The following is a 17,917-nucleotide window of genomic DNA, read 5'->3' on the forward strand; positions in this document are numbered from 1 at the left end:
GACCCAAAGCATGGTCACAACCTTATGCCTCTCAGAGACAGTTTCCTTAGTGGTTCGGCAGAGGGGCCAGCCTAGAAGGCTGAAATCTACCCACCAGTAAAGCACCAGCCTTGCATGCATGGGACCTAGGTTCCATCTTCAGCTCTGTACACCCACAAAAGAACTGCAATAGACTATACTCATCGATTGGGTCATTGTGCAAATAATCCAAGTTACAGAATAGCAGGTTCCTTACCCAGTCTCCTAAACCCACAAACAGCTTCTAAGTCTGCCAGATTGAGCCTGTGCAGGAACCCCACTGTCCCTGCTCTCCTCAGCCCAGTGACCCCATGTAGATCTCCTAACTCCACACTTCTTGCCCCTCAGAGGATCCTTGAGTAGGTCAACACCCCTAGCACACACCTTCAATGGCCACATACTCAGCATAGAGTCTATTCAAGCTTTGCCAGCTGGGGTTGAAGTGGTCCATGTTCCCCAGAGGGCAGATATCCCCTCCTCAAATGATTTGAGAATCCAGCAGGATAGGACTGATGGAACCCAGGATAGCCCAGGGGTTCAGCTCCACAGACTAAGATGAGGCTTTGAGAGAAGAATGAGAATGGGTAGGATGTCTTAGTAGGGTAATCCCACCATGGCTGCCTGCTGAGTGAACATGGCTTCAAGGCAGCCCCAGAGATTAGAGCTCTCATTTTGCCCATTCTACACTGACCTCAGTAGACTTGCTGGTCTACTTGCAGGGAACACAATGACCAACCCTACTGGCCACACTGAGCTGCCAGGGTCTTGGGACAAAAGCACCTAGGGGAAGACAGCAGGGCTGGGGTCTTTGACATCTTTTAAGGGTAGGATATCAGTAGTTAGGTACAGAGAAGGTGCCATTTTCTCACCTCATTATTCAGTGCACAGTCTTGGCTGGGGTCTGATCTGAGTCTGACTTGAGACTCCCCATTCTGCAGACATCTTTCCTTCCTGCTCCTATCCACTTGGCCTCCTTCCTCCCCGGTGTCTCAGCCTGACACTCCTGAGGAAGCTCTAAATGTGGCCCAGGCTGGCAGGGAGGGGGCCCGGAGGCCTGCTGGCATGGCCAGGACCCACGACACTGAGACACTGATCTCTTTGGCCTCCAAAGCACTCCAGCTATTTCCCGTCCCCTCTCCTCCTCCTGAGCAGCATGGTAACAGCCAGTAGGAGTCGGAGCAGTAAGAACTTTCCTCTAGGAATTTGTATCATACATATTTTTAATATATTTTTTGTGGTGCTTTATTTTTTTTAAAGCAAGCAAACCTGGAAAAGCTTGGGACCAGCCCAGCTAATTTTAGTTTCTAATGAAAACAGCAGGTGGCTGAGAGGATCTGATCTCCCTGGCAGGGCCAGGCCCTCCAGCTGAGCAGGCTGCAGACGCAGACTGGGTGCAGTGAGGAGTGGTGGTGGGGGGGCCTCTTGGGAGGACCCTTCAGCCTCTCTATGAGGAGACAGGCACTGGCTAGCTGGCAGTGGCAGTGGGGTGGCCTGGACTGGTGGGGTAGCCTGACTAATGGCACGGCTGGGACTTGAAACCTGGTGGCTGGGCAGCTTGAGAAACCCTGATGGCAAGGGAAGGAAGAAATGCAAACGGGACCATGCAGGCAGGATGAGGGGAGCAAGCAGGGACACTAAGGGCCCAACACAGGCCACAGGGCCATTCTCACTCCCCCTAAAAAGGCTTGTGCATGGACATTTGAGCCCTCTGCAAAGGCTGGGTCAGCACGTGGCGTGCATGTCTCTGGGGGAAAGGTTGAACCACCTTATGAGACAAGAAGGGGACTCCTAAGGTCCTCAGGCTGTTGGCTTCACTCCTGAGAGTCTCAGTAGACCCATTTTGTCTCCATCCCACACCCTCACTCTCTCCCCCTTTGAGTGGAGGTGAATGCAACAGAGCAGCCAGGATGGAGCCCCACTCATGCAACATTTAGTAAACTCCACCCACTGTATGCCTTGCGTTAGTTGTAAGACAAGGGCCAGTTGCAACGAGGGACACTGAACCCCCTCTCTAGCCCTCTGCTACTCTGTAAAATGAGGCTCAGCACTTAACTGGGTCTTGGAACAAGATAGTAGGGTTGGCACAAGTTTGTATTGCCAAGGGGTGCAACTCTGGTCACCCATTCCTTGCCTGGCACCCAGACCTCCCTAGACAAGGCTGGAACCTTCAGAACCAGACTCAGGTGAACCAAGGAGGAGGCAGCTGCTGCACCAAGGAAGGAAGGAGATGTGGGTCTGAAGGAACAAGAGCCAGTCCTGGGTCCGGGCACACTCCGCCACAGAAATGGTTTCTCAGCCTCTTCCTGGATGCAGTCCTGGTGTCCCATGGCCATTGACAGCCTGACCATTCCTTCACACAGACAAGTCCCTTCCAATGTCATTTTGGCTGTGACCCCAGGGAGTGGAGTCCAGGAAAGAAGGGTGGATGTCACCTCAGGCCATCAGAGTGCAGTCTCACCTCCCAGTCCAGAGGCAGGAAGACCCTGTCTCCTGAGTCCAGGGGAGATGGCCCCAAGTGGATAGGGTGGCCCCCAGACTGCTCACTCTGCCCTTCTGAGCCAGACTCTACACAAACCCACCTGCCTCTCAGTTGAGTAAAGGAGACAGTGACTCCAACGGAGCTGGCCTACTATGAACAGGCCAGCTCTCTCTCTCCCTCCCTCCCCCCCACCTCTCTCTCTCCCTCCCTCCCTCCATCTCCCCCATCTCCTGGTGTCTGAGCAGGAAAACTGGGTCGCACCCTGTCCCTCGGCCTCTCAGTGTTGGCCTGGCCCACCGCCAGTTGCTGGGCTCTTGGCGCCCCCTGCAGGCCAATAGTATCAGGTGGGACCCACTCCTTCAGGGAACCCCTCAATTCAAGCAATACCCCAGCTTTTTCCAGAGGCTGCTCTGACTGATTTTCAGTCTTCTCCTTTCTGAGAGGCTCAGGCCCCTGTCTGGGCCTTGTTGGGACACTCACTACTCTCTTGAATTTCCTGGGCAGGTCCTGTTGTAGGAAACAAGGGCAAGGGCAGGGAAGTAAGCAAACCTGCCCTGATCACCAGTCTGGCACTAGCATACCGACAGGGAGGTGAGAGGTTCCCTCCATAACCTTCACCATTACTGAGGTCTGTTCAGCAAATCACTGGGGGTGGGGTGTCCAATCCCATCCAATCTTGCTCATTTCTCAAAGCCCCAACCAAACCATCAGGATCCCTTCTCCACATAAAGAAAGTCACATGCAACCAGGTACCACAGCCAGAGGGCTGAGGCAATAGTGAGAGGGAGACAGACTTTCAGATCAGAGGTCCACAAGCTTAGAAGGAAGTATCACCAGCAGTTAGGGAAAAGTGGCCCACTAAAATGTCCCTCACTCTCCCAGTTGCCCCTGGGTGTGGTCTCTAAGGCCACATGCCCAACACCTGTGCTGTCCATAGACCTCACACACATTCAAGCTTGGGGACCCTTGTGCTGGCCCACAGAATCCCACTATACATACACAGCTCAGGCTGGGGCACCCTCAACCCCACCAACTGTACCTTAGTCTACAACCTTCAGTGGAGTGAACCTAGCTCCATCCCTGACCCTCTGGCCACTGGGGCTGAGACTCATTCCAGGCACATTAGATCCAGTACCTAGGTCACTGCACATCTGACTATATAACCTCACAAACAAAGCAAAGTACTTACTGGCCCATGCCTCAATTTCTTCCTCTATCAAATGGGAGTTGTTTGGATGACAGAGAGATTGACATATTTAGGCAAACCCTAACTAGGTTCCATAAAAGATAGCTGTTCCTTTTACTTTCATCATAAGATTTCCTCATATCTAGGTGGTATTTTCTACCTCTATTTGGTCACCATTCACTCATTCATTCATTCAATGATCAAATGCTGAGTTCCTGTCCCATGGACTGAGGCCCATAGGAGACCTTCTCATACACAGGCTTCCTCTTGCTCACACACATCAGCTCACACACATCACTGAGGAAACTGAGCCTTAGAAAGGCAACCATCTCCACTCCTTCTCTGGACCAATATGAGCAGCTCCGTTATGGTGGACCTTAGCATTCTACACACACACACACATGCACACACACACACACAAAACTACACATACCCCAACCTAGGCTCACACACACCCTCAGCCTCCCACACATACCACAAATCTACAAACACACTGAATAATCCCTACATGCACCCCAAAAACTTTACACACTGAGTCCCCAAATGTGCTCCTAATCTACACATTGAGCTCCCACAGGTACTCAAAACCTACACACACTGAGCCTTAAATGCACCCCACAGAAGGAAGTAGAAGGGCCTCCCCAGTCTCCTGCCCACCAGCAAAGTGAGGATCTAGAGAAGATCCCCTCGGGGCACATTCCTAGTCTTTGGCTCTATGAAGCCCTGCTCCCCCAAGAGGAAACCTCCCCCTAAACTTACTTGGCCTGCCATGTTCTTTTCAGAGAAAAATAACACTCATTGATTCTGGAAATCTACCTTCTTTAAGAAAACATAGAAAATGCCCCCCAGTTGCACCCAAGAATCACCCCATGACCCCTGGAGACCCCAGCACCACAGGAAGTAGAACCACCCACTGTGGGAAAGGTTGCTCCAGAGGTCTGTGCTTGGTCTGTCTCCCCCATTAGGCAGCCATAGGGTCCCTTCCAGGTGTCCTTTGTCCTGCTCTGGAGAGGCAGGCTGAGCAGTAGGTACCACAGCAGGAGCTGGGGCTCTGACTCAGTCAGTGTCTTGAAGCCAGTCTTCCCCCTGAAACAGCCCCAGAACTAGGTGCTGAGCTTATGCCCCACTCTCCCTGCAGAAGGGCCACTCTTGCTTTCCCTCTTTCCACTATTGTGTCTTGCTGTCTGCCACCCTTGCTCCTGTGAAGATGGTACAGGAGGCCAGAGAGGTTGCTTTGGTTCCCCATAAGGCCTATGTCTCATCTCTCAGCCTGCATTTTTTGGGGGGCTACACCTGGTGACACTTGGGTTATTCCTGGCTATGGGCTCAAATATCGCTCCTGGCTTGGGGGACCATATGGGACGCCAGGGTATCGAACCACTGTTCATCCTAGGCTAGCGTGCACAAAGTAAACTTTGCCTTACCTCTAGCGCCACCACACTGGCCCCTCAACCTGCATTTTAGAATCCATCAAATATTCTCATATTTTCATCTCCCAGATTCTGGTTGGGGCTGCAACAGGGCAGTGCATAGCAGGTCCCAGGGCCAAGCAGTATGTGGCTCCAGATTCACACTGGGGAGAGGAGAGTATGACCCACTTGAGTCTGCAATATGCCCCTTACCCCTGCCTTGTACTGACTTTCCCTAGGTCCCACCCCTGATGTTGCAGTGATGACATGTTGCCCTTGCAGCTCAGAGTGGCTCTTATCACAGTGTTGGTGGCAGGGGTGTGAAGGGTGCTTGAGGAGTGGAGCAGGAGACCCAGAGGGTCTCAGACTCTACCTGATACCTCCACACAGAGTGGCTGGAGCCCATGGGCTGGATTCTGGGGTCATATCGGGCAAAGATGCTACTGACTGACACAGAGGCTACCTAGACCAGGGAGGTGGCTTCCCTGCCAGTGCTTTGCCCACCTCAACTGTGTAGAGATCCAAAGAGGAGTCAGTTCCCAGAGCCTGAGCTGGGTGGGAGCCTCCCCAACCCACACTCCACCCAGCTCTCCTCTCTCCAGCTACCTGGCCAAGCTGTCGTCAGTGGGGAGTATCTCAGAGGAGGAGACTTGTGAGAAACTCAAGGGGCTGATCCAGAGGCAAGTCCAGCTGTGCAAGAGGAACCTGGAAGTGATGGACTCTGTGCGCCGCGGCGCCCAGCTAGCTATCGAGGAATGTCAGTACCAGTTCCGGAACCGGCGCTGGAACTGCTCCACACTCGACTCATTGCCTGTCTTTGGCAAAGTGGTGACACAAGGTGAGAGGGTTATGCAAGGGGGCTTAGGGGAAGTAGTGCGCCATGGGTGAGGTGTGCAGGTGAGGATGGGGATTTTGGCTGGCAGCGTGGGGTGCATGGGTCATGGAAGGAAGATGCCATGCTTTATGCTGGGCTGAACGCTGTGGGAACCCCTCCTTTTTTTTTTTTTTTTTTCTACAGAGGGAGCAACTGAAGCATAGGCAGAGGACAGAGTTGATCCCAGGAACTAAATCAGAATTCCTGGGGCTCCAACCTGGCCTGTCCCTTCAGTGATTCCTACTGAGAATTCAGCATGGAACCAACTCTTGTCATCTTGGGCTATGACTGGTGGGAGGCAGGCCCATACCCCCAATTCAGCAGGGGCAATGGGGTTCGCAGTAACAGCACTGCCCAGGGACTGCTTGAAGTAATGACTAATTGAGCTGCCTTTGAGATGGGGGTCCATACTGCAAAGAAAAAAATGAGGCACTTGGGGGCTATAAGACCTTGTCCCAGACCCCAGAATTCAAAAGTGGCAAAGTCAGGACATAAATCAGCATCACGCTTCATTGGTACTCTGACCACCTCCTCCCCACAGGAAGTCACTGAGTAGGACAGGGACTTGGGACTGCGAGTAGACCTTCACACACACACCCTCCCCCGGCCTCGGCTGGGATGCTCAGGGAAGCCGAGATCAGAAATGTGAGACGCTGTTACACGAAGGAAGGTGGGCCAGGGCAGAGGGAATGTTCCGTGCAACTGGAAGGCTCTTGGAGAGGGCTCCGGTCAAGCCTCGGCCCTCGAGGAAGTGCTAAACCAGCTGCCTTTTTCCACTTCCTGAGCATGAAACTGACACTGCGGAGCCACCAGCCGTCCCTGCCCCTGCCCCGGCAGCAGGAAGGCGTTGCCTGTGCCAACCTTTGTCTTGGCACCTGTGGACGGATGGCTGAGGCTGCTGGGCTTGTGGCAAAGCATTTGGATGTTGCTGGAAACCAACTGTGATAGAAATTTGGAAGCCATTCTCCTGGGAGCTGGCAGAGGCCAAAGAGGCACGCTCAGCTTGGCGCAGCTGAGCACTGCCATTCAATGGGAGTGGCCAGGACCAGCCCGAAGTGTAGGGACTGACATGAAGGGCACCACTGCTGAGGGCCATGGGTGACCTGCTGGAGGAGGCCCCAAGGCAGACCCTGAATATGAGAAGTCCCCATGTACTGTGGTGCTTAGCATGTCAATGGCTGATGGAGAACTCACTGGGTTTCTTGTGCCCCTTTATACCCCAGCACCCCTGTACCCCTTTCTCAACTCCCTTCTTCAGTTTTGCCAGCTCCTGCCAGCTCCTGGAGGTGTCCTTTTCTCTGGAATCCAAAGCTCTGATCAGGTTGGAGTTCTCACTTTTTTGTTGTTGTTGGGAGACTGAGGGATTCACATCTGGTGGTGTTCAAAGTTTGTTTACTCCTGGCTCTGTGCTCATGTATCATTCCTTGTAGGATTTGGGGAACTATATGGGATATTAGGAATCAAACCACCATTGTCTACATGTAAGGCAAGTGTCCTATTATCTCTCCAGTCCCTGGAGTTTCAACCCTTATGGTAATTATTTTGTTTTGCTATCATTTCATATAACATGTAACATATAGAGGGACAAGAAAGATAGTACAGGGATAAAGGTTCTTGTCTTGCACATGATAGACTGAAATTCAATCCCTAGTACCATATATGGTCCACTGAGCGCTGGTGAAGTGATCCCTAATCACAAAGTCAGGAGTAATCCCTGAACACAGAGCCAGGAGTAAACCCTGAACACAGCTAGTTGTGGTCCAAAAAATAAGTAAATAATAAAATTGTACAGAAAAATTGCAATTGGGGCTAGAAAGATAATATAGCAAGCAGGGTGATTGCCTAGCATATGACTGACTTGGGGATCAATCCCTGTATAGTCCCCTGGGCATCACCAGTAGTGCCAGAAGTAAGTCCTGAGCACCATCAGGTATGTTCAAGACAATTTAAAAAAATTGCAAAGAAAGCTAATAAAAAAAAAAGTGGTTATAAAAAAGGGGCCAGAGAGATAGCATGGAGGTAAGGCATGCAGAAGGATGGTGGTTCGAATCCCGGCATCCCATATGGTCCCCTGAGCCTGCCAGGAGGGATTTATGAGCATAGAGCCAGGAGTAACCCCTGAGTGCTGCTGAGTGTGACCCAAAAGCCAAAAAAAAAAAAGGAATTACCATTTATTCTATATGCTGCCTAGATTTGCCAATTGTATCCAGATACTTAACCATCTTTCTTTCCTCTTTTTTATTCCCTCTCTTCCCTTCTTCCTTGCCTCTCCCCTCTTCATCATTCTCCTCTCTCTTAGCTCTTTCTCTCCCTCCATTTCTCCCCACCCCTTCTCTCACATACACACGTTTTCATCTTAGCCACTTCTGTGACACCTTTCAGATGACCAGTGGAGCTGTCTCCCCAGCCCCAAAGTGAACTTAAAGGTCAAAGATGATGGAGCTGCTGGAGTGATAGTGCAGCAGTTAGGGTACTTACTTTGTATGCAGCTGACCGAAGTTTGATAAGCTGTGGCCCCAAAAGCCTAAATCAAACAAACAGAACACAGAGCAAAGGTGATGTCTCATCTACCTATTCCCAGCACACAGAAATCTGGACAGGGCAAATACTCAAAAGTGCAGAGAAGAGGAAGCTTCAGTCTGTGCTGATCTGCAACTGGTGAGGCCCAAGAGGTGTCTTCCTCTCTGTCAGTGTAGCAGGAGCCCAGGAGGTCTGCCAACAAGTACAGACACTGAGAATCTTTTCCAACTCACAGCACCCTGGTCCTGTAAAGTCTACATTCTTGGTCAAGCACCTAGTGCCCTGGGAGCCAAATCCAGGTGTGTTCGAATCTCCAGTCATTAGCCATGGTGACTGGGGCCAGATTTCCCCTTTATCCACCCTTGTTCCTGTTTCACTTGCTCCCTAGTAAAAAAAAAAAAATGTTTGTTTTTTTTTTCTGGTTTTTGGATCACACCCGGTGGTGCTCAGGGGTTGCTCCTGGCAGGCTCAGGGGACCACATGGGATGCCAGAATTTGAGCTAGGGTCTGTTCTGTTAGCCACGTGCAAGGCAAATGCCTTACCACTGTGCTATTGCTCCGGCCCCATTTTTTTTAATTTTTATAGCACCAAATTATTCATAATACAATTGTTTTAGGCATTAAGTGTTCCAATACAATCCCACCACCAGAGTCCCAAGTTTCCCACCCATTACTCAACCTGACCCCTTGCAGGCACAAAAAACTTTATCTGAAAAATTTTTATTACGACCCAAAGGCAAGTGGAATTATCAAAATTTAGATCATTAAGTCAACTTGAAATTACTGTTATATTTCTCCATGGTATCTAGCTAAAATTCTTATTGAAAAAGTCTTCTTGGTGGTTCTGAGCATGAGAATGGGTTTGTCTGTTCCAAAGTGGGGCAGCAGGTTCAGGGAAGACTTGAGTTGGGAAGAGGGAGGCCATGAGCCGTATGACCTTAGATGGGGTGGACTTCAGTCACTGGCCAGTGCCACACTCAGGTGTGCCCCTTGGGGTTGTCATAGGATTCAGAATGTGCTGCATGGATGCCCCCAGGGCTTACCCCTGCCGTCAACAGTCACTAGTGTGGGCAACCTCTCAAAGCTCATAGTGATCCTACTTGTCAGTGTTTGGTTAGTGTCATGGCCTCAGAAGTGGAAGAAATCAGAGCTGACAGATCCCTGCTTCTGTAGCTCAGGCCCATCTGTGGAGAGCTCCTCAGTGTGTTCATGCTTCCCACTCACCACCTCATAGTGGAGGGAACTATCTTGACCCCCAGTGAAAGCTGAGAACAGACTGGGTGGCCTTGCATGCAACCAAGATCCCATGGTTAGGAGACCTTGGGCAAGACCCCTGTCCTCCATATCCTCTATACCTCACTGATGCTGAGCGAAAACCATTCCAGATCAACCTGCTAGCAGTCCCATCAGGATGCAGACAGGATCTAAGTAACCTATGAAGCACTGGCTGATCCAGAGCCCCCTGGGTAAGAGCAGTTTCCTTACTGCCAGCCTTGGTAGTTTTTACAGCCTCCGATACTACACACTTTCACCTCCCAAGCAGCAGAGGCCCCCCTTTCTCTTGGGACTATAAACATAAAATAAATGGTTAAGCAATGGTGAGCCAAGCCATGTGCTTTTGCCTGAAAAATTCACCAGAAATTTGACATCGTTGGGCAAGTGAACTTTCGGAAGGGATATGGGACCACAGGCTTTGTGCTCCAGGAAGGGAGCTGGGAAACAGATGTGAAATAATGGATGAGAAGGGTTTGCTGTGGAGACCTGCAAAAGTCTAGGATGCATGTGAGTAGACAGTGCCAGAGCCATGGGCAAGAAAAAAACAGAACAGACTCCTAGGCCTTTCCACATTTGCAAACACCCTTACAATGTCTCACTCTATGACTTCCATCATGCCCATGCCCTGAGAGTGGGACTCTGTGTCCAGAGCCCTCTCAGGCTCTGCCTGTCCAGCTAGAAGGCATTGGAGTTCCACTGGTTATGGCAAAATGAGAAATTAAACCCAAATTTATCTGTCCACAACCCACAGGTCTGGCTTTATCTTGGATACTTTGCTGGCTAATTACCTTAAACTGGACTGAGTAAGTGGGTACATGACTAAATGAGGCCTATCTTTTTTTGTTTGCTGGTTTGGTTTTGGATCACACTCAGTGGTGCTCAGGGGTTGCTCCTGACTTTGCACTCAGGAATCACTCCTGATAGGGCTAGGGAGACTATATGCGATACCATGGATCAAATCTGGGTCATCTATGTGCAAGGCAAATACCTTACCCACTGAATTCTCTTTCTGTCCCCCAAGACCTATCTTCTTTTTTTGTTGTTCTTTGTTTTTTGTTTTTTGTTTTTGCGGGGGGAGGTTGGTTGGGTTTTTTTTGTTTGTTTGTTTGTTTGATTGGTTGGTTGGTTGGTTGGTTTTTTGGGTCATACCTGGCAGAGCTCAGGAGTTAATCCTGACTCTGAGCTCAGAAATTGCTCCTGGCAGGCTCAGGAGATCATATGGGATGCCAGGATCCAAACCGCCATTTGACTGCATGCAAGGCAAATGCCCTACCGCTGTGCTATCTCTCTGGCCCCAAGATCTATCTTCTTAATGTGGGAATCCTATTACTCCACTATCAGTGGATATATGGCCTCTTCTGAGAGATCACTAAGGGCAGCCTTTTGGTGCCAACAGAGAAATTTCAGTAGACTGAGGGAAGGCCCTGGAGGACAGTCTCCCCCTACCCTCTACTGCCATATCTCAGTGCCTGGTTCACAACTGATAACCATAGTTGTAGAAGAGCAAGCAAGGGGGCCGGGAGGTGGCGCTGGAGGTAAGGTGCCTGCCTTGCCTGTGCTAGCCTAGGACAGACCGCGGTTCGATCCCCCGGCGTCCCATATGGTCCCCCAAGAAGCCAGGAGCAACTTCTGAGTGCATAGCCAGGAGTAACCCCTGAGCGTCACAGGGTGTGGCCCAAAAACAAAAAAAAAAAAAAAAAAAAAAAAGAAGAGCAAGCAAGAATGCCCAAAAGAAGCCATTCACTGGTGGCAAACACATAAATGACCCCAGAATGGTCCTGCCTGCCTGACTCTTACTATCAGGTGAATTAAGAGGCCAAGGTCCTACCACCACACTCAAAATAGCTGCTCTGTACTGTCTTTTATGTGCCTGGGACAAAGGAGGCACTTTCTGTCAAAACTCCTATTATCAGCCCTAGTCTATGGACAAGAGAATGGAAATCCCACATCTAAAAAGTGGTGGGGACAGGTCTAGTCCTCAAGCCTGGCCCTTGAGTATCCACTTCCTTTACTAAGGCCCACCCTACTTACAAGTAGCTGTGAATCTTCTCTGTGCAGCCCTCCAGGGTGCTGGTGGCCAGAGGTAAACTAGGAACAACAGCCTAGGCTTCCAGTCTCACAATGAAGGCACTTGGCGACAACAAAAAGAGCCAAATGTGTGTCCCCGTCCACATGGTGCAGGGACACAAAGAGGGAGTTGGTGCTATTTCCCCTGTCTGGGAGATGGAGATCCAGAGAGAAAAATTATGTCCTTAGAAAGTCTCAGCCTGGCTTTGATCAGCTCCCAAGTCTGATTTCTTTCCCTTGTTCTAAAATGTCTTCAATCCACAGATGCTTCCTTGGGGTAGTTTCAAAAGATGAGCTTTTGTGGGCTGGGGCAGGTTAGGGAGAGACTGAGGGTGAGGGACCTTCTCGGGACCAGAGCCTGGACTGACCTACTGCCAGGGCTAGCCACAGATCACTGAGTAGTGCTCAGAGTGGCCTTGTGCCAGCATTCCCGCCTGGTGCCCACAGCTACTTTCAGCTTCTTTCTCCTCCAAACTCAGCTACAGCTTAGAGGGCTTTCTCCCATGCAGGAGTCACACAGGAGAAGAGTATACATTGCTCAGAGGACTCAGACAGGCCTCCATGCCAATTCCTACTTGGTCATGATGGCCTGAGAGCCCCCAGGCCAGCAGTGGACCTCACTTTTCCCAGCACACAGCAGAGCTGCTGAGCTGGTTGCTGAAGGTGTCATGGCCCAATTCAGCCTGTGGAGAAGCCCTGGCACAGAGTGGCCCTTAGAAAGAATCCTATGTCACCTGATCCACAGATGGCTCTGCATTCTCAGCCTTCTGACTCAGGAAAGATGGCACTTCTGTAGGCCCCAGAAGTGCTGCATGGAGAAAGCTGAATGTGGGTCAGCAAAAATGACTTTATAGAAAAGGCAGAAGGGTGCTAGTTTCTGGCACCTTCAAGAATTTCACGTTACCCCAGCTTGTCTCAGAAAGATAAACCAGGATTAGTCCTGGTTATCTTTTCACTAGAAAGGCAAGATAGGATGGTCACTGTCCATATGGTAAGGAAGCCCCTCTACTTCACTCTCAGTGTATCCCAGTACTTGCAACTTGCAGTTGCAGCCCAGTTCCCCACTAGCCACACTCCAGTCAGGATCTACGGAAGGACCACTGCACTGGAACCAAGGAAAAGATCAATTAGAAATTTCTAGAAGGGCACTTCCATTGACTTTGTTTTTGTTTTTTTTGTTTTGTTTTTTTTTGTTTTTGTTTTTTTTTGTTTTTTTTTTTTTTGTTTTTGGGCCACACCCGTTTGATGCTCAGGGGTTACTCCTGGCTATGCGCTCAGAAGTCGCTCCTGGCTTGGGGGGACCATATGGGACGCCGGGGGATCGAACCGAGGTCCATCCTATGCTAGCGCTTGCAAGGCAGACACCTTACCTGTAGCGCCACCTTCCTGGCCCCATCTTTGAAGCAAGGTGACTTGGCACGTTCTCCAGACCTTTGGTGGCCTCCCTACCTCACTAATTTGGGAATAGAGAGATGACATAGAAGATCAGGCACCTGTCTTACATGCAGCTTCAACAGTTGCTATCCTGATTCAACCCCGACAGTGCATATAGTCCCCCAAGGGCCATCAGAATCACATCTGAACATAGAGCCAGATTAGCCCCTGAGCACCACCAGTTGAAGTCCCAAACTCAACACACACACAGAGAGAGAGAGAGAGAGAGAGAGAGAGAGAGAGAGAGAGAGAGAGAGAGAGAGAGAGAGAGAAAGAGAGAGAGAGAGAGAGAATTGCATTGGATGTAGAACACATGAGATTTGGGATTGTCTTAAGGAAAGCCCCTTGGTCTTAAATACAAAGGCAGGAAGAAAGCAACCGCCTACATATTCCTGAGGGATATGGGATCCATGAGGCAAGATCCTAGGCAAGTAGAATACTGGGGGGCCAAGCTGCCAACTCACAATTCTGACCCTCCCACCCAGTGGCTGGGGATTGTCAAGCAAGTTAATTCCCTGTTCAGTGCCTCTGTTTCCTTATTTGCAAGATGAGGAGTAGAAAGATCATTATGTTGAATTACCTTGGTGCCCAGGAAGCACCTCCACATCTGAGCTCAGGGTCTTTCTCTGTGCTAGCCTTGGAGAAGTTAGTGTCCCTGTTCTGAGAGGAGGGACTGGAGTGCATCCATGGTGTGTGGGTTTGAAAACAAGGCCAAGTCCTCTCTCTGAGCAACACCACAGGCTGCTCTATGCTTTGGGATGGCTCAGAGGCAATGGGTAAGCCTGGTGACTGCTTGAGAGCTCAGAGGAACAGAGGAGAAAGCAGCACACTGGCCAGGGCTGGGCTGCCCACCAGTCCCACCTGCCCCATCCCCGGCTTTCCCTCCCTGTTTGGTCTTCAGGGCAAAGAATTGTGCTGGTTCAGGCCTGGAAATACCAGAAATACCAGAAACTAAAGTCGTCTCTTTCTGGGCGGCCACAGCACAAAACCAACCAACATGATCCTGCTATTAACCTCGATTAACTTGGAGAAGATTCCCTCCCAGACTGCTGAGGCCCCGTGGCTCCAGCCAAGCCCCCTGAGGCCGGCCCCAAATAGCCGAGCCTGGGCAGAGTGGGCCGAGGTGAGTGGGTGGTGGGCAGCAGCCTTGACTCTGGGACCAACCAAGAACAGGGCGTCCTAAACCTTCGGGGACTGCACTGCCCCCCAGTCCAGCCCTCGGCTCCTGCTGCCTGTCCAGAGACACGCGCACACAGGAGGTGATTGTTTCCCTCTGACCACGGCAACTGCTCCCTGGGGCAGAGTGCTGGCCTGGGTGTCGCAGAGGTAATTGCCAACCACGGGGCCAAAACCGGCCCCTTCACTCCAGCGGACACAGGCACTCCTGCAGGACACAGAAGAACAGTCACGAGCAGACAGAGGCCCTCACAGGCTGGGGATGAGAAGAGCATGCGTTATCTGATCACTCAGTGATCACTCAGTGCTCCATGTGTGTGCACACACACGTGTGTACATGTTCATACACATGAAGGAGAATACACAGCAGCTGCACCCCAAGGCATAGTTCCGAGGAGAATAAAAACACCCATTCAAGCAGGGACCGAGGCAGTACCAGAATAGCACCCCTGACGAGCCTGGAAGCGGATGGGCCCAGGAAGGGGTGCAGGCACACCCCTGTCTGAGTCCTGCTCCTAGGCACTTCCCCTCCTTTCTGACTCTCCATGTGACTGTCTATGGGGCTGGCACAGAGCCAACCTGGCTTTTGTGCAGTAGAAACCCCAAATTTAGTGGGGTGATAGGCCACCCATCCTCAGTGAGGGAGGTAAGTAACAGGGGCTGATTCTCTGACTTTACTTTTTGTAGGATAGGGAGGCTTGAAGCTGCATCCAACTGTGTTCATGGATGACTCCTGCCACTGTGCTCAGGGATCACTCCTAACTCTATGCTCAAGGATGACTCCTGACTGTGCTTAGGGTCAATGATGGCTCTGTGTTCCCCTAAGGAGATGCCAGGGTTGAATCTAAGCCAGCTGCATGAAAGACCAGCACCTTACCTGCTAGATTATCTCTCCAGCCCCCTTCTTCACTTTTAAAGGGAGAAAGGAGCACAATGTTCTCTAGGAATATGTTCACAATGTCCTCAGCAAAGACTGGGCAGGACCAAAGGATAGGAGTCTCCTAGGAACAGGTGGGCAGCTGGGCAAAGGCCCCAGAAGAGCACAGCTCTGACAAAAGGGAGCAAGCTGAGCTTACCACAGCGACACAGTGGTGCCAAATCTGCCCACCTCCCATAAAATGACCTCTGGTATCTGGGGAGGATGGGAGCAGCGCCCCCAGTGGTCAAAGCTTTGAAGTCAGACTGCTGACTCGGCCTAGTGACCTCCACATAGTCACTCCCCAAGTGACTTCCATATGGTCACTCCCTCTCTGCCCGGTGCGGGATGATGATGATATGGACCTTGTAAGAATCTGTGGAGCTGCTGAGACTCAAGAAGGCTGTGGGTCTGAAGAGTAGGGTGCCTGCAGGGGTCACTCCTGGCCCAGGCAGTCAGCCTGCTCCCATCCAGCCCTTCTCCCATGTGGAGCAGGGGGAGCACTCTGGACCCAGCCCTGCTTCTATCTGCCTCCCACAGGGACCCGGGAGGCGGCCTTTGTGTACGCCATCTCTTCAGCAGGTGTGGCCTTTGCAGTGACACGCGCATGCAGCAGCGGGGAGCTGGAAAAGTGTGGTTGCGACAGGACAGTGCACGGGGTCAGCCCCCAGGGTAAGCACAAGAATAGGGAGTGCATAAAGGAGGGCTGGGGGCCTGGCCTGGGCCCTCACTCACTCATGGCCCCTTGTGCCTACCACGTCCAGGCTTCCAGTGGTCAGGCTGCTCAGACAACATCGCCTATGGTGTGGCCTTCTCCCAGTCGTTCGTGGATGTAAGGGAGAGAAGCAAGGGGGCCTCATCCAGCCGGGCCCTCATGAACCTACATAACAACGAGGCTGGCAGAAAGGTAGTATGGCTCTCCCCTCCCCTCCTCTGCTAGAAGAAATGCTTCCCTCCCTCACTCTGTTCTAAAATGTGTACTCGGGCTCTGAGCAGCACCTCTATGAGACCTGGGGTGTCGGGATAGAGGAGTAGCTGGGGAACAATATTACAGACCATGGAAGCCCCAATTTTGCACAACTCACACCACCCACAACATCCAAAGAATGGCCACTCATATGCTTAGTAAACAGCAGAGTTAGGGAGCCCTGCTCTTGGCCACCACAGAGATCCTATGTTGAACCCTACTACCATACTCAAAAGCACACACAAAACATGGTTATTCTGCCCCTTGTCAGGAAATGTGTCTCCCTCACCAACTCTGAGTACCTCGAGAGCAAAGATTGGGTTGGATTCAGCTGTTCACACATACCACAGCACACAATAGGTGCTTATCATGCAGCAGGCCAAGCAGACCATGGTTCTCCCTTCCCTGCCCCTGCAGGCGATCCTGACACACATGCGGGTGGAGTGCAAGTGCCATGGTGTGTCGGGCTCCTGTGAGGTGAAGACGTGCTGGCGTGCCGTGCCACCCTTCCGTCAGGTGGGCCACGCGCTGAAGGAGAAGTTCGACGGTGCCACCGAGGTAGAGCCACGTCGGGTGGGCTCCTCCAGGGCGTTGGTGCCACGCAATGCACAGTTCAAGCCGCACACTGACGAGGACCTAGTGTACCTGGAGCCCAGCCCAGACTTCTGCGAGCAGGACATACGCAGCGGCGTGCTGGGCACACGAGGCCGCACGTGCAACAAGACCTCCAAGGCCATCGACGGCTGTGAGCTGCTATGCTGCGGCCGTGGCTTCCACACGGCCCAGGTTGAGCTGGCTGAGCGCTGCAGCTGCAAGTTCCACTGGTGCTGCTTTGTCAAGTGCCGGCAGTGCCAGCGGCTTGTGGAGCTACACACGTGCCGGTGACTGCCACCCCTGCACCTGGCCAACATCTCGAGCTGGGGAAGGCCAATCATTTAAACAGTGCCCCCCGCCACCCACCCCCAAAGATACTGGTTGTATTTTTTGTTTTGGCTTGGTTTTTGGGTCCTCATATGTTATTTATTGCCGAAACCAGGCAGGAGACACACACACCCTAGCCCGCTGACAGGGCACCTGCTGTGGTCTCCCTGGAGCCTGGATCTCGGTGGCTGCCACTGACCAAAAATAAGGATGTTGCTCATGCCTCCAGCTGTCCACACGTGGCCGCTGCTGACTGCTCTGCTGTTACGTGTCCATCTTTCTACTTGCAGACTGAAGGTGGGTAACGAGAAGAGTTACAGCCACATACCTATGGACTCAGCTATCACAGGGATGAGGGGACCTGTGGCGGGGGGTGGTCCATCCTCCTGGACATGACACACCCATACATACACATGGACCCCTGGCAGCTTCAGCCTGGTCACCTTGCTTCTCAAGGATCTGGGAAAGATACTGGTTCAAGGGCCAAAATGTAAAGGTCAGCCCTCTGAGAAGCTGGAGGTCCCTTAAGGAATAAGAAAAGCAGGTGAGAACAGGGCAAAAGGAAGCCACAGTCCCATGGCAGAGTCCAGCCTCCCATTCCTCTCCCCCAAACAGGGGCACCCGTACACCTTTACCCCTTCCCCCAACCAGAGTGCAGCCACCTCCTGGGAGCCG

General features: G+C 51.7%; 1 protein-coding gene across 1 annotated transcript; it reads left to right on the top strand.

The window, feature by feature from the left end:
* Nucleotides 1–1,080: 1,080 nt before the first annotated feature.
* WNT4 (Wnt family member 4) lies at nt 1,081–17,336 on the top strand. The gene is made up of 6 exons (XM_049775564.1): nt 1,081–1,184; nt 2,779–2,841; nt 5,695–5,930; nt 15,895–16,026; nt 16,119–16,261; nt 16,739–17,336. The coding sequence occupies exons 1-6, from the start codon at nt 1,081–1,083 to the stop codon at nt 17,204–17,206; spliced, it is 1,146 nt and encodes a 381-aa protein (XP_049631521.1). The 3' UTR covers nt 17,207–17,336.
* Nucleotides 17,337–17,917: the final 581 nt, after the last annotated feature.

This window comes from Suncus etruscus, chromosome 6 (assembly GCF_024139225.1).
Source record: "Suncus etruscus isolate mSunEtr1 chromosome 6, mSunEtr1.pri.cur, whole genome shotgun sequence".
NCBI classification, from domain to species: domain Eukaryota; kingdom Metazoa; phylum Chordata; class Mammalia; order Eulipotyphla; family Soricidae; genus Suncus; species Suncus etruscus.